This window comes from Sinohyriopsis cumingii, chromosome 2, assembly GCF_028554795.1.
Source record: "Sinohyriopsis cumingii isolate HCF-2022 chromosome 2, ASM2855479v2, whole genome shotgun sequence".
Lineage (NCBI taxonomy): Eukaryota > Metazoa > Mollusca > Bivalvia > Unionida > Unionidae > Sinohyriopsis > Sinohyriopsis cumingii.
Window position 1 is genome coordinate 114,976,765 of NC_142962.1, and position 18,888 is coordinate 114,995,652.

An 18,888-nucleotide genomic window follows, 5' to 3' on the forward strand; every position below is an offset into this window, starting at 1 on the left:
AAATAATTACAGATCATTAGCTCTGTTGGTCAAAAACAAGAATAGTTTTTGAGATCATATGTTGTCTATCATCCATTAGTGTAAGTTTATTATCACTTCCCATCCTAAACTTCTTGGAGGATTGCCTTGAAACTTAATTCCATGGTCAAGTTGGTCTTAAACAAGAATGGTTCTGCTCAGACTTCCAATATGGCCATCACAATGGCCTCCTAACAGATGGTCACAGCAATATGGGGCTTTTTCCTAAAAGATTTCTAATGATGTTCAGTTGGTCCTAAATGAAAATGGTGCCAATCTGACATCCAATATGGCCACCACCTTTAAAATCTTATCGCTACTCCTCCAGAATGGATAGTTACATCAACACAGGATTTTTGCTAAACAACTTCATATGATGTCTAGTTGATCCTAAATGAAAAAAATGCCAATGTGACATCCAATATAGCCACCATCTTGAAAATCTTGTTATTTGTGATTTGGATTTTTAACGTAGCTCTAACAATTTTTCAGTCATATCGCTACGATGTCTGCAATGTGGCAGTTTATAGTGATGTCTAGCACTGGGGCATCATGCCGCAGACATGTAGCATGATGTCCCACCCAGTCACATTATCCTGACACTGGGCCGACCAGTCCTAACACTAACCTCTTAATGCTGAGCGCCAAGCGAGGTAGCTGTTAGTACCGTTTTTGTAAGTCTTTGGGTATGACTTGGCCAGGGATCGAACCCACGACCTCCCGCATCCAAGGCGGACACTCTAACCACTAAGCCACCGGAGCGGTGAAAATCTTGTTATTACTTCTCCTATTGAATGAATGGTCATATCAACATGGGGTATTCACTAAAACACGTTTTATGATATTCAAAATGGAGCTGATGTGACATCCAATATGGCTATGATGGCAGCCTTCTTAGAAATCTTATCACAATTATATCTGATGTCATACTGACATGGAGTTTTCACCAGAAGACTTGTAATGATGTCCAAATGAAATGGCCTGAACAGCCAACTAAGGACAATATTTAGGTTACAGGAAACTATTTTATGAGATATGGAACCAGTCCATGTGTGGTGGTATATTAAGGTGGTGCTCTACAGTTTCATATTTTGCATAGGGTTAGAATTTTAAAGAAAAATAATTACCCCGGCTTTCCTCACTGGTTATACTATCTATTTAAAAAAGACCTTGTATATCTTAGGTATAATTCAAAGAACCTTTAATTCCCTTTATTTTGGTGTATGATTGATAGGTGTAATATGGGTTATAGAGTATACAGCTTGGTCTTACTCCAGATGTGCACCTTTCAAAAAAGTGCTAGCTCTACTTGGTCATTTTCACTTCCTGAACTTCAGAGGTAAATTGTATAAACAAGAGCCCATAACTTTTTTTACATTTTGCATATTTAGTAATTCATTCATTGCACTTTTAGAAGCTGGTATTGTCTAGTCTGGCAAAATTTATTTTCCCTATTTGAATAGCTGCTATAGATGGTGTACTTTAGACTAATTCAGTCATTTTAGTTAGCAGTGTGCTTAGATCATGTACAATTTCCAAAAGTACAATATCCAAAGAAATATCATCCACATTACATTAATGTAGCACAGAGGTATGCCAACATTCTCTCCATTGTCCATATTTTAAATGCAAACAACTTCACCTTACATACATCACTCTCTCAAAAGTACATAACAACTGGTGAGCCATACTAAATGCCATACTTATAAAAATGAAGGTTGCTGATTGGCTGAAAATAATTACCAGATTTTTTAAAAAATTAATTCTTTTTCAGAATTCTACTTTTGGATAAACTGTGCGCATTGGTTGGCTTGAATCCAAAACATTTTTATTTATCACTGTCACCACACTGTGCTGCTGGATGTAAATGGGGGAGATATCACCAGGCTGGATTTTTAAATTGGGCACCTACAGGAGAATATTTGTCATAACTGAGGTGTGCAGCAGATGTAGGCATGATTTGCCGATCTTACCTCAAAAGTATAGAAATATGGCCAAATATTAACATTACAGTCTATGGAAAATGAACTAGTTGTCTGTGCTCAATAAAATGATTTAGGCAGTAGTTTGTTATAATTTTAAAAAAATGTTTATCAAGTGAAAAAATACTGAATGATGATTTCAAAAGTGAAATAATGTTCTATTGTTGATCATACTGAAAAAATGCCAGTCGATTAATTGATTACCATCTATTACATTAGTTAAAACATTATCAAAATGAAGATAGAGACTGCTATGCTGTCTGCATTCAATCACTGACAAAATATATTGTACAAGCCTGCCTAATCTGTCAATGTATTATATGATGGAACATCTGGGTCTATGCAGCACACAGTCATCTGTGTATAATCAATTAATACAGTTTTTATTAAATTTCATCATACCTTAATTTTTGGAGAGTCCTGTCCATTGTGGTCTTCAGTTTGAGAGACAACTGGTAGATTGAGGACACTATTATGTTGTCATAGGACTACAAAAAGACAGATCAGATAACAAGTGAATAAAACTGACATAAAAATATGAAGAAAAATTCATTATTTTATTGTTTTGTTTTCTTGAGGTTTAAAGATGTGGTTCAACCCTATGTTGAGTTGTCATCAAGACTTCACATAAAAACTAATGTCTTACAGGGCTGGTAATGAAAAAAATTATTAATTAATAATATGGTATGTTCAAAGCATGCAACTTCTATTTTTGAAGACTGATATGAAATTGGAATGGCTCCTGGCAAAAATATTTTACATATACAATCATAATTAAATAAAAACTATTTTCTTACCATAAAACCAAGCTTAGAAGTTTTGTGAAGCTGGTCCCTTATTTGTCAACTCCTTATCTTGACTGCCCACTCAAATAAACCCTGTTCCCTTAAATTCTAAGTAGCTTATGTACCAAAACTATAATAATTATTCTTAAAAATAGACACATGTAGCCTATGTACCAAAACCATAATTACTCTTACAAATCAATGCATGTAGCCCATGTACCAAAACTATAATTACTCTTATAAAGAGACACATGTAGCCTATGTACCAAAACTATAATTACTCTTATAAATAGATGCATGAAGCTCATGTACCAAAACTATAATTACTCTTATAGACACATGTAGCCTATGTACCAAAACTATAATTACTCTTATAAATAGACACATGTAGATTATGTACCAAAACTAATTATTCTTGTAAATAGACACATGTAGACTATGTACCAAAACTATAATTATTCTTGTAAATAGACACATGTAGCCTATGTACCAAAACTATAATTACTCTTATAAATAGACACATGTAGCCTATGTACCAAAACTATAATTACTCTTATAAATAGACACATGTAGACTATGTACCAAAACCATAATTACTCTTATAAAGAGACACATGTAGCCTATGTACCAAAACTATAATTATTCTTAGAGATAGATGCATGTAGCCTATGTACCAAAACTATAATTATTCTTAGAGATAGACACATGTAGCCTATGTACCAAAACTATAATTATTCTTAGAGATAGATGCATGTAGCCTATGTACCAAAACTATAATTACTCTTATAAATAGACACATGTAGACTATGTACCAAAACCATAATTACTCTTATAAAGAGACACATGTAGCCTATGTACCAAAACTATAATTATTCTTAGAGATAGATGCATGTAGCCTATGTACCAAAACCATAATTATTCTTAGAGATAGATGCATGTAGCCTATGTACCAAAACTATAATTATTCTTGTAAATAGACACATGTAGCTTATGTACCAAAACTATAATAATTATTCTAATAAATAGACACATGTAGCCTATGTACCAAAACCATAATTACTCTTATAAATAGATGCATGTAGCCCATGTGCCAAAACTAATTATTCTTATAAATAGACACATGTAGACTATGTACCAAAACTATAATTATTCTTGTAAATAGACACATGTAGCTTATGTACCAAAACTATAATAATTATTCTTAAAAATAGACACATGTAGCCTATGTACCAAAACCATAATTACTCTTATAAATAGATGCATGTAGCCTATGTACCAAAACCATAATTACTCTTAAAAATAGATGCATGTAGCCCATGTGCCAAAACTAATTACTCTTATAAATAGATGCATGTAGCCTATGTACCAAAACCATAATTACTCTTATAAATAGATGCATGTAGCCTATGTACCAAAACCATAATTACTCTTATAAATAGATGCATGTAGCCTATGTACCAAAACCATAATTACTCTTATAAATAGATGCATGTAGCCTATGTACCAAAACCATAATTACTCTTATAAATAGATGCATGTAGCCTATGTACCAAAACCATAATTACTATTAAAAATAGATGCATGTAGCCCATGTGCCAAAACTAATTACTCTTATAAATAGACACATGTAGACTATGTACCAAAACTATAATTATTCTTATAAATAGACAATTACTTTGCAATAGTATTCTAGACAGGTATATATATATATATATATATATATATATATATATATATATATATATATATATATATATATATATATATTATATATATATATATATATATATATATATATATATATATTAGTTCTGATTCTTGGTCCCATTAATAATAGTGGACCACCATGGTATGTAAAAGCTGTAAAGGGTCTTTCACATATATTCTCAGTGTAAACGAATCCATCAATATGATGATGACTATACAAACAGAACCAGCAACCGACGTCACAGTTAAAAACTGTCAGCCAATGTTTGTGAAAACAATGACATCTAAAATACCAACAGATTTCCTGCTGCATGCATGGTACTCTATGTCTTAATTGAAACTTGACAATACCAAAAAAATTATCGAGACTTGTATCTAAGTGGGGAAAAATGTATGTGTGTACTACCCTGTTTGTGACACAAGTTACTGGCCCTGATCAATCTAAAAGGGGCTGGTTCATATGGTTGAAATATGACATGCTACAGAACATCTCAGAACTTTAGTATTAATAAATTTATCAGGAAAAGAAAATGACCAAAAATTGCAGATCCTGGTAATAAGAACTGAATGTAATTGATGACACAAACTTTCATTCTATTTTATAAAATCATAACATACAAGTTTATTATAAACTTAAATTTGAAATTTTAAAAGTTATCAGTGAAGTAGTTATCATATTCGCTTTCATTCTTATACTTTAACATATTCAGTTCATAAGCAAGATTGGTGTGTAATAAAAAGAAAATTTTCTTTTCCTGCATATATACTGCAGAAAAGGTTTCCACAAGTTAAAATATATTGTGTTTTTTTTTGTACAAAAAGATGGAATATATCTGGTATTCTTTTTATTATATACCAATCCTGCACCTGAATTGAAGCTTAGCAGAGTATACTCACACTTTAGCCCCTCCAACCTGTCCTATTCATAACTTCAATCATGTTTTGAAATTCATCTTACAGATATCAGTGAGAACAGTAGGTTTGGGATGACCTGTACAATAAATTATATTTTTGACATATTGCAACTGATTTTACCCTATCTGACCAGTGACCACAGATCTAGTCCAACTGATTTTACCCTATCTGATCAGTGACCACAGAGACAGTCCAACTGATTTTACCCTATCTGACCAGTGACCACAGAGACAGTCCAACTGATTTTACCCTATCTGATCAGTGACCACAGAGACAGTCCAAAACTGATTTTACCCTATCTGACCAGTGACCACAGATCTAGTCCAACTGATTTTACCCTATCTGATCAGTGACCACAGAGACAGTCCAAAACTGATTTTACCCTATCTGACCAGTGACCACAGATCTAGTCCAACTGATTTTACCCTATCTGACCAGTGACCAGAGAAGTAGCCTAACTGATTTTACTGTATCTGATCATTGACCACACACAGTCCAACTGATTTTACCCTATCTGATCGGTGATTTCTTCTTTTTATAATCAAAATCTTAAATGGGTGAATTTAAATCATAAGTCAATCGAAAAAGTCTATGTAATATAAATACCTCCTGATATTTTAATTTTTACATGTGCTCACTGATTGTATTACAAGCTTGAAGCTATGTTGATTTTCAGAATAAGTCACTTCTTTAGTATTAGGCCTTATTATTGTCACAATGTGTAGTATACTGTATAAGGTATGTGATGTATATATCAGAAGGCCTCAACATACATTAGTTCCTGTAACTGAATTACCTTCTCTAAATAAAGTTATTATTATTATTATTGTTATCATTAATAATAATAATAATAATAATAATAACAATAATAATAATAATAATAATATAAAATAATTGATATCTGTATTCATGTACTTTAAGCATAAAAATGTTATGTTCTTTTTACCATGCACACTCTCCCTTTGTTAAAACCAGGTCTTACTGGTAATAAAGTCTCTTTAATAATATTGTTCATTCTTACAATATTGTGGTTATTCTTTCTTAAGATACAGTGGCCTTTGCAAGTTGCCACAGAATAATACATTCATATGATGTAGAATATGAATCAAAGATTCTTAATTATTCAGAAACTATGTCATGATTTGAACCAAGCAATGGAGCCTAGATTGAGGACACCAAAAAAGAACTGAACAAAGGAAAGCTAAGCTCCCTCTGAATTTTTTCAGAGGCCTGGAACTCTCTGCACTCCTGGCTTGTAAAAGGAAAATTGATCAAGTGGGGATGCATGATGCTAATGCCTAAAATCTAAACATCTGACATAATATCATCAAATTAACTGATGTACTTTCATCATCTCAGAAATAATTATGAGGCAAAATGTGAAAAACAAAGTAGTAGTTTATCAAGTTTTTTAATCTGTCTTTGTTGTGAACCATGCTTCGCTTGGCTTTGTCCACAACAACTGCAGTCACTAAATAATATCAAGTTCATAAAGGCTGAAAAATGTAAAACAAATAGTTATATCTACATCTATAATGGCAAATACTTTTACAATAATCTGATAAGTAGTTAATACTGACAGAGCTCTACAAGAATGCAGGGATGGTTAAGCAAGAATTGACATATACTGGTTAAACTTTGTGACACTGACAAGAGGAATGCAGGGGTGGTTAAGCTAAGTGACTACAGGAATTGACATATATTGGTTAAGCTTCATGACAGTGACATGAGGAATGCAGACATGGTTAAGCTTAATGAATACAACAATGGAGGTGTTTGTTAAGCTTAGCAGATACAGGAGTACAGGTGTGGTTACACTTAGGGAATACAGGAATAGAGGTGTGGTTACACTTAGTGAATACAGGAATGGAGGTGTCTGTAAAGCTTAGCAAATACAGGAATGGAGGTGTTTGTTAAGCTTAGCGAATACAGGAATGGAGGTGTGGTTACACTTAGCTAATACGAGAATGGAGGTGTCTGTTAAGCTCAGCATATACAGGAATGGAGGTGTGGTTACACTTAGTGAATAAGGAATGGAGGTGTGGTTACACTTAGTGAATACAGGAATGGAGGTGTTTGTTAAGCTTAGCGAATACAGGAATGGAGGTGTGTTTATACTTAGCAAATACAGTAACAGAGGTGTGGTCAAACTTAGCAAATACAGGAATGGAGGTGTGGTTACACTTAACGAATACAGGAAGAGGTGTGGTTACACTTAGCGAATACAGGAATGGAGGTGTCTCTTAAACATGGTGAATACAGGAATGGAGGTGTGGTTACACTGAATGAATACATGAATGCCTGGTGTCAGTATAATGTGACTGGGTGGGACATCATGCAAAATGTCTATGGCATGATGCCCAGTGCTAGACGTTACTATAAACTGCCCCACTACCCACACTGTAGCAATATGACTGAAAAATAGCTATGTTACAAATCCAAATCACACACACACTGCCATACACTGGATACTGTTATGTATGTATGTATGTATGTATGTATGTATGTATGTATGTATGTATGTATGTATGTATGTATGTTATGTATGTATGTTATGTATGTATGCATACATGCATGCATCTACAACATTATTCTTGGATATATTATTAACAAAATGCAGACCAAGACTAAGTAGTTTGCAGAAGGACATGGTGTTTATCATGTTATCTATGCAATCTGCATGACTGGTGCACTACCTCTAAAGCAAAACTAGAATGCTTTGAGCTTTACATTAACATAATACAACTGCAGCAATTTTCTTAGCAATTTTGAGTCTACTCAACAAAAGTCTATGAATTCAATAATATCTACATAACATGTAGACAAACATAAGAATAAGAAAACACTTGCAGAGTCCATACAGTCCCCACTCCCAACACACACATTTGAGAATGTTTGTTAAGCCAGAGAATCACTTTTGTTATTAAAGCATAAGAAAAACTGAACACAAAATCTGCTGGTCACATGGCATTTTGTAAAAAGTCAGAATAGTTACGTAAGGATATGCTTTAGGGATATAAAACATTTCACCATTGACATTATGCTATAGGGATACAAGATATTAAACCCACAGACATTATGCTATAGGGATACAAGATGTTAAACCCATGGGCATTATGCTATAGGGATGCAAAATATTAATCCCATGGACATTATGATATTGGGATACAAGATGTCAAACCCATGGACATTATGCTATTAGGATACAAGCTGTTAAACCCATGGACATTATGCTATAGGGATACAAGATGTTAAACCCATGGACATTATACTATAGGGATACAAGATGTTAAACCCATGGACATTATACTATAGGGATACAAGAGGTTAAAAACATGGACATTATGATATTAGGATACAAAATGTTAATCCGATGGGCATTATGATATTGGGATACAAGATGTTAAACCCATGGACATTATACTTTAGGGATACAAGATGTTAAACCCATGGACATTATGATATTAGGATACAAGATGTTAAACCCATGGACATTATACTATAGGGATACAAGATGTTAAACCCATGGACATCATGCTATAGGGATACAAGATGTTAAACCCATGGACATTATACTATAGTGATACAAGAGGTTAAAAACACTGACATTATGCTTTAGGGATACAAGATGTTAAACCCATGGACATTATGCTATTAGGATACAAGCTGTTAAACCCATGGACATTATGCTACAGGGATACAAGATGTTAAACCCATGGACATTATGCTATTAGGATACAAGATGTTAAACCCATGGACATTATGCTATAGGGATACAAGATGTTAAACCCATGGACATTATACTATAGGGATACAAGATGTTAAAAACATGGATATTATACTAAGGGGATACAAGAGGTTAAAAACATGGACATTATGCTATAGGGATACAAGATGATAAACCCATGGGCATTATGCTATAGGGATGCAAAATGTTAATCCCATGGACATTATGATATTGGGATACAAGATGTTAAACCCATGGACATTATACTACAGGGATACAAGAGGTTAAAAACATGGACATTATGCTGTTAGGATACAAGCTGTTAAACCCATGGACATTATGCTATAGGGATACAAGATGTTAAACCCATGAACATTATGCTATAGGGATACAAGATGTTAAACCCATGGACATTATACTTTAGGGATACAAGATGTTAAACCCATGGACATTATGCTATATGGATACAAGATGTTAAACCCATGGGCATTATGCTATAGGGATGCAAAATGTTAATGCCATGGACATTATGATATTAGGATACAAGATGTTAAACCCATGGACATTATACTATAGGGATACAAGATGTTAAACCCAAGGACATTATACTATAGGGATACAAGATGTTAAAAACATGGACATTATGCTTTAGGGATACAAGATGTTAAACCCATGGACATTATACTATAGGGATATAAGATGTTAAACCCAAGGACATTATACTATAGGGATACAAGATGTTAAAAACATGGACATTATTCTTTAGGGATATAAGATGTTAAACCCAAGGACATTATACTATAGGGATACAAGATGTTAAACCCATGGACATTATTCTTTAGGGATACAAGATGTTAAACACATGGACATTATGCTATTAGAATACAAGATGTTAAACCCGTGGACATTATACTATTGGGATACAAGATGTTAAACCCATGGACATTATAAACATTCTGCAAATACAAAATATCTTCTAAGAGCATCCTGATTGTAACAGTCACTTTGGAACTCATGATAAAATATGTAAAATTGAGCACTTGCTTCCACCAACTTGCTGGAAATGACACTAGTTTTGTTACTGATTGATCTTTACAAAAGTTTTCAACAATATACTCAGACTTTTGCCAAAGTGGAGGTGGAAGAAATGCTTTAAAAACAAAACAAAGACTTACAAAAATGGTACTAACAACTGTCTCACTTGGTGCTCAGCATTAAGAGGTTAGTGTTAGGACTGGTTGGCCAGGTGTCAGGATAATGTGACTGGGTGGGACATCATGTTACATATCTGTGGCATGATGCCCCAGTGCTAGACATCACTATAAACTGTCACACTGCAGACATCATAGCAATATGACATAATTTTTTTAAAGGTATGTTAAAAATCTAAGTAAAAAAAACCCCCCCCCACACACACACACACACCCACACCCCCCCCCACACACACCCACACCCACACACACATAATGAGGTATTGTTTTATATCTAATATCATTCCTAGTAGACAACTTTTTGACCATCTGTGATTGGCCTGAGAAATACTCAATGAATAAAGCTATATTTTGTTCAGTTGTTGTATTCAATAGTGGATACATGTATATCTAATATAATGGTGCAGGTACGATGCAAAGGTAACACTTGCAGTGATTCTTGCTATTCTGAATACGTTCTTGTGCAAATGTGTCGACTTTAACACCAATTACCTGTGACTTAAGTTCATGACAGACGCAGATATACTGAGTGTGGCAAAGTACATAAATGACTTCTTATGAGCCATTATTGATTGATACAGAATCTATTGATCACTATATAGGTGAATGAACAAAGAGTAAGAATGCTTTATGTGGTCATACATCAGAGTGATATACAGAGGATACAACATTTTTCTATGTAAAAGCTGGTGGTGATATTAATGAGTAGAATGTGTAGGATGTCAGCCTGATGATGTATGGATATATGTCTTAAAGATGATGGGATTAACACATGAACCCCTGGAGGTTTTTGTTGTTTTCGCCTAAAATTCGAGTAGGAAACACATTTTGATAGCTATTTCTGAATACATCTGAAAACACCAACTTCCAGGTGATCATCCAATAATATACTGCCTAGTTGTGTTAGAAACATAATTTTTCAATGGCTATTTGACTCGCGCATGAGCAAAAGGATAAAAGTTGGTGTTCTTTCTTTTTTTTGTTGCTAAACGAAGCCATTATTTTTGTATCGAGACCACTCTTTATTCCAAATGCCCATCTTATCCTACTTTTTGCAAAGGTTCATCTGTCTGTTTGCAGTTCATACCAGTTTGCCTAAGAACTGAGACCAAAAAGTCTAAAATCTGGACACAAAATCAGATTCTGACCACGGGGGTTCATGTGTTAAGATAACAAGATACCCTAATGATTGCTGTATAGCCAGACCATCATGGCATGTCAGTTTCACCTTATATTAGAACAGTCTTTACATACTGACCTTGTAACTGAACAGGTATTAGTACTTACATTACATTCATACTGTGGTATGCACTGGACTTCGCAAATTGGATGAGCACCAAAGGATATGCAAATCTTTAACAGTCAAAAGTGCTGGACAGTCAATTATTTTTTTGTCTTTGTGCATATAAAAAGAAACTGTCCACAAATTAATTCCTGAACATGAAATTATACAACTAACTTTAAGTCCAGAAACATAAATACATCAAGTGTATGGAAACCATATGAAAAGGTTGATAACCTAAAAGTTAAGATGTCTGTTAATATTGGGGCTGACAAGACTGTTAAAGTACATCTTCTTGCTTTAAAGACACTACATTTCATGAATGGTTTTGTACAAAATATTTAGTCATAGTAATTATAAACTACTATTCTACTGAAAGCACTAATGTACCACTTATTTATACTAACTTGGTCACTGTGACCTGTCTTACCAAAGGAAAGAATTTGCTTTTCATATGTAGTACATCAGAACATGTCTTGAAAGACCACCTCTTCTGTCAAAAAATAATGATCTCTTAGGACAGGTGGTGTCTCATAAGAGTGGCTTCTCAAGACAGGTTTTACTGTAATGGATCTGTAAAAACTCTAAAGGTTATCTACCCCAATTTGGATCAAGTAAAAAACCATCATGTCCAAGTTCAACACTAAAAAATGTTAAGACTCTGAAATATACATGTGAAGGTATTACAATTCAATAGGACAACATTTATTTCTGATTTGACATTTGTGTTAAATTAAGCAAATAATGAAATGATGGGTCAGTATGAGGGTGACACAAGGTGTTAGATAATTCTGTGTAAGTACAATGCAGAAACAGGTGGAAGTTTCAAGTTATTGAGACAGGGATCATCTGTGGATACATTTAGTACAAATTAGGTGATGTAATAAGCTCGTAACTGACAGTCGTTTTAGAATTAATTTACCTTTCTTGAATAAAAAAGCAGATTGCAGTCTAGTTCATTAAGTTTAAATGATGGCAGTGAACTATGCATGTACAATGACACATAACATCATATGAACTAGAAAAACAGAAATAAAAGAGATCCACATGACTTGAGAAAATTGATCCACATAACTTGAGAAAAGAGATCCACATGACTTGAGAAAAGAGATCCAGATGACTTGAGAAAAGAGATCCAGATGACTTGAGAAAAGAGATCCACATGACTTGAGAAAAGTGATCCAATTGACTTGAGAAAAGAGATCCACATGACTTGAGAAAATAGATCCAAATGAAGGAATAGAAAAAACTCATAAACATAATATCTCTGCAATTTTGTCCCAGCTGGAGACAATATCTCCTGCATTTGAACAATAAAAAAATAATTATAAAAAAATAACACTAACTTACAAAACAAATGAATAGAATTATAAAAATGAAAATAATCATACAAGTTGAATTTGTTTAACCATTCACATATAATGCAGATTCCAAAAATAGTAATGCTACAACTGAAAACTACAGAATAACTAAAATATTTGTTTAGCATATGATTTTAAATCTGGAATATTACACAGTGATAAGAAGCCATTTTATTTGAACCTGAAAAACTTTATCATTTTCATTTTATATAAAACAGTCCAAGTAAACTGGAAAAATATCTAAATCCAACTTTTAAAAGAAACGATTGTGATGTAAGAGAACTTACCATGATTATACCAAATTATTTTCACATTCAGTCCACACATATTTAAGATATTACTGTATTATTATCTAAATACTTTGTTCTCATCACTAGACATTTTCTACAGGTAAATAATTTTGGTCTCTTGTGAACAGCGGTGTAGCAAGCCCTGCGTAGGACTAAAATTGATATCAAACATGTGAAATGCTATTGAAAGAGGTGCCAGAAATAAGTCGGTGGAAGGAGCAGAATCTTTTGCTATGCCACTGCTGTGAACAAAAGTTCTCATTAAATAAGTTTTAGAACTTACATTAGTGTAGAAAATATCTGTAGGAAGATTTTATACTTATGTCAGAATTTTTTAATTAGACATTTATTAGCGGACAATTGCAAAGTATGTCAAAAATGAAGTGTTTTTACTAATGAATATTTATTTATGCGTACAACTAATTGCTTTTCTTTCCTTGTCAGTTCTCTTGTAAACAATAATAAGTTTAGAGACTGAAAATTTGCTAAGATTATATGTGAGGAAAAATTCGAAACATTATAGAAGCAAATCTCAAGCATTGTGCTGAAAAGGTCGTAACATGGATGGAAACTGCCCACATCGAGTACCGTCTCGTGGGCTAAAAACCTGTGCCACAAGTTTGTGCCATTACAGAGAATTTACATCAAAAGACTGCCTTTTTTAATCTTGAAACTTCCACCAACAGAACAATGAGTTAAGATACACGAAGAGTGCTGAGTGACAAAAACCTGCAACTGAAGAGATATGACAAACCTGTTGGTTTTTCTGCAAAAGGGATGAATCAGAAGAAGGAAAGGCTTCCCTTTTATGCCCTAGATCCATGCATTGCCTATCTAAGGGCATGCAATAGAGAGGTAGGGAGTGAAGCACTGGGGAAGTGTTCTTATGACTCATAGGCGTAGATGGTTGTGAACGCTCTTTACGGGGAGGGGTGAAGATGGAGAGATCCATTGATCGAGGTGGAGGGGGTGTGAAGGCCGACTTGTGCGGGTTGATAGCTGATCTGCCAACCTTGTAAGGGCGGAGGTCCTGTAGACAATGGCAAAATAAGGTACGTAATGTTATGAAATGAACTTCTTTGTACTGATTGGAAAGAATAGTTATACCTAAATTGTAAAGAACATGGATCTAGCTATGCTGTCCACAAGCTATACTAGGTTATACAATCTGACATCCATTGGCAAGGCTAAATCACTCCCTTCCAGCATTTTCAGACTGAGAACTTTTGGGAAGTCATGCAGTACTGAAGCAATGGATGTATGGTATGAGTTAAGATCCATTTATTTCTTTGATAATTAACATTGGACAATTTTCTGCTAATCAAAGTTTTTTTCTCCATAAAAGCCTCCAAAAAATAGTTTGCTTCCATGCTGCTTCTAAATAATGCCATAATTTGCTTCATCAACACAACATGCCCCATGACATCTTTTTATTTCCAAGTGAGGTAACTATTTGGACTAGACCAAAATGATTCCAAGTAAGTAATGGTATAACATATAGTTATGTCACTATTTGCTAAATTTTAAAATTCATAAGGGAAGACAAAGGCACTTATGTCACAAAGTAAGTACAAGTAGATTTGTTTCCACACTACTTTATTTTACAATTAATTTTGACATACCACATTGCTGATGCATAACAAGCCATTCTAGATCAATGTTCTTTACTACTGTGTATCATGCAAGACATCATTCATGCAAACATGTTACCCACCCCACCAACAGACATTTTATCAATCTAGAGTGCAAATTTAAATAATTTTGTTGAAATTACATTCATAACATTTCCTCATGTTAAGCAGGATTTCCATTATTTGAAATTGGGAGAGCAAAACTTATTTAAAAGTAATTTTCTTAAATTTGTATAAAAAATTCCAGTTAAAAAATGTAGCTACTGAAAATAATACATGATTAAATGTGATCGTTTACCTGTATGAAATGAATTTTTAAATATATTTGACACAAAAAAGCACAAAGAAACCTAGTCATTTAAATAAAATGGTCGCATGATTAAATTTCTTAAAGGATCAGCAAATAAATTTTTTCAAAAAGAAGATGATGGAATGAATGACCAACTGAAAATTACGCTTTCTTCAGAGAGCAAATAATTCAGAGAGGAGTAAAGTTTTCTTTAAATCATCTTTGACAAATATTACACCTTTCTGATAAGTATCATAAATCAATAAGCTGGCCATGGCACATTTGTTGAGCATTTCCCCAAGCTACTAACCCGGTGAACTGTACTTGAGAAAATGACCTCATGAAAGCTGTAACACAGGTTAATCTGGATTGTTGATGGATTGATATACAGATGGATGTTCATACAGAAAACACACACAGACACACAGACACACACACACACACACACTTTATTAAGCAGGCTTATGAAGTACTCTAAGAACACAGCCTATGCACTTTATCCCTCATATTTTATAGCATGTCAACTGTAGCCATTATACATGTACTACTGCCTGGTAAAAGTTCTTTCCAATGATAAAGGCATGATTTTAATGAAGACTCCAAGTCACCCAAGAGCTTTAAAAGTTAAGTTTGAAGCCTTATTATGCAGTCTACACAATCAAAAATCTTTCACGAGAACTGTAATTAAAATTCATAGGCCTTTTCTAAGCCGCAGATTTCTTTACTCTTGGTAATTAAATAAGTCTTTTAACAGAAAAGAATATTGGGGTAATTTATTTATTAAAATCTAGAAATAAATGTAAATTCCAAATAATTTGTGATTAATGGCACTGAATATATAAATATTGTGCAATACTTGTTATAAAATATAAATGACAACATTTATTGGCACTTTAGCATGGCAATACAAGCAGCTGTCAATCTCTGTTTTGCCAAATATTAAACATGTTCAAAATATTAAGGAATTTAAATGTAGCCAAGTTTTTAGAAACAATTCTTTGCAAATAAATGTATACACTTCAGACATGGATTTTAAAGAAACATGTTTTTAAAGGAGGAAAAGCAAATTGAAAAAATAAACACAATTACTTGCAAACAAATATAATTATACAAAGAAATTCTGATACTTAATAACAACATTGCACATAGTTCATGCTAGCCTGCAACTGTATATTTAATTTTATTTAAATCCCTAAAGTGTATTATTTTGCTACTTTGTACGTGAATAAATCGTTTTATCAAAATTTACACATTTTGTATTCTAATTTTTTAAAACTGGTTTTGTATAATTTCTGCATAGGGAATATCTCTGTAACCCCAAAATGGTGATTCTGAAAATCATTGGTTATTACTGCTCTGGTTTAATTTAGAAAGAGATAACTGGTATTTTAAAAGGATTTTTCTTCAACAAAAAACTGCATTTGAACTGAGAATTCATCACAGTACTGAATTTCATGAATAAGTGCAGCCCTTGTCATAATACAACTCATGGGCCATCTTGATGATTATAGTCCAATTACCAAGCTTGCTCAAAATTCGATTAAAAAAAATAGCCTGTAGGGTGGTAATAAGTTTGAAAAATCAGATGCAAGATCACCTCATTAACATATGTGTGGATCTTTATCATTGTCTAACTCATCTGAGATCATGATCATACAAGCCTATTTTCCAAGTTTATTCAAAATCTGATTGGAAGCATGGCCTTCAGAGTCATGGTTACAAACTAAACCAGTCAGATGCAAAATCACATCATTAATGTGAGTGGCTCTCGCTCAATACTGATCTGATCAAAATAGCCCAATGACATAAGCCTGCATTCAAAGTTTATCAAAACTGGATAAGAAATATGGCTACCTGAGTTGTAACAAACTCAGTCAAACAGATGCAAGTTTCAATACACATGAATCTCACTCATTATCAAACCTATCTGTATAAGCATATATTCTAAGTTTAATATAAAAAATCAGACCTGAAATCAGTATGAAAAGGTCTTGCTCATATTTAAAAATTTCTGAGATGTTGATGATACAAACTTACAGTGCAAAATTTGATCAAAACTGAATAAAAAAGTGTTGCCTTCATAGTGGTAACAAGCACTGTTGATGGACAAATGACGAATCAATGATGGATGATGGACAAATGACGAATCAATGATGGATGATGGACAAATGACGAATCAATGATGGATGATGGACAAATGACGAATCAATGATGGATGATGGACAAATGACGAATCAATGATGGATGATGGACAAATGACGAATCAATGATGGATGATGGACAAATGACAAATCAATGATGGATGATGGACAAATGACGAATCAATGATGGATGATGGACAAATGACGAATCAATGATGGATGATGGACAAATGACGAATCAATGATGGATGATGGACAAATGACGAATCAATGATGGATGATGGACAAATGGTGATGTTATAAGCTCACAAAGCCTTATGACCAGGTGATATAAAAACATGCTCAAAATCTGGATTATTTATATCATATAGGACTGGGGTGCACAACCTTTTTTGGCCAAGGGCCAGATTGCACTATTTTAAGACCACTCGAGGGCTGCAAACACTAATTTCTTTAACATAATTACTGTTCACGGGCCAGATTTGAGTGTTGCTTTAATTTGCCCTGAAGGCTGGACAGAACATGTTGTGCACTCCTCCTGATATAGGGTCTTAAATATCAGTAATACATACATGCAACATGTTGGGGAAAAAACCAACAACACGCAAAATGATTTAGTGATAACAATATAGTTACATACTGCATATGTAATATACCTGTAAATATACATGCATACTTTAACATGCATTGTACCAGTTGTGATACTTGACCACATGAACTAGACTGTACGTTCATCAGTTCTAATGCAGTAGCAAACCCAGATCCGTAATTTATGTTTTGTTATGAAGAGTTGAAAAAATGAGTGGCTCAAGCAAATCTGAGATTGCTCATCTAGTTGATGTTGGCCTCAAAGCCTAATGCAAGAACAGAAGTTGGGGTTAGTACGTATGATCCTATTTGCTGAAATACTTTTCAACTCTGATGACTATGTATCTAATGAAAGCAGCTGTTTCATGGTCTCTCTAGTTTTTATATCTATCTCCAAAACTGATGGCACATCAATTCCGTTTGTCAAATACTAATGGAATCTATATGGCAAGATAATTTCTATCAAAGCTGGATAAATTCCGTTCAGCATTTTATTTTTAGATAAAGTAGTATAAATATTTTTCTGTCCTTAGTAATAGTACCCATATTTGGTGGCGGATATGGGATAGCGAAATTTTAACAGTATTTTTCTTTTAACTTCTGTTATGTGGCTCTTTAGAGAAAGATATGAAAAGTTTGTGCATTGTTAGTAACAGCCACCATATCTGATGGCAGAGTATCGCTATAAACATAAAGCCTTTCATCAAAGATGCTTCCTGTAAAATTTGGTCAAATTCTGTTCATGGATTATGAGATTAAGTTTCTTAAAAAGGATTTTTTATTTTTAGTAATGGTAACGTTTTTGATGGTGAATCAGCATATGTACAAATTTCAAAGCCATTAATGCCAGAATGTTTACTTTCAAATCTGGTCAAATTCTCCTCAGCAGTTACTAAAAAGTCTTTGAAAGTCCTTTTTTTAATTTTAGTAATGGTTGCCATATCTGATGGTAGATCAGCAT

The 18,888-nt window shown here is 33.5% G+C and overlaps 1 protein-coding gene across 1 annotated transcript in view; it reads right to left on the minus strand.

Moving 5' to 3' along the window:
- Positions 1-18,888, minus strand: part of LOC149805642 (uncharacterized) — a 236,030-nt gene that overhangs the window by 14,622 nt on the left and 202,520 nt on the right. The window contains exons 16-17 of the mRNA XM_089934527.1: positions 14,033-14,308; positions 2,403-2,488 (exon numbers count right to left, since the gene is read on the minus strand). Coding sequence (XP_089790653.1) covers positions 2,403-2,488; positions 14,033-14,308 — 362 coding nt within the window. The remainder of the gene's footprint in view (positions 1-2,402; positions 2,489-14,032; positions 14,309-18,888) is intronic.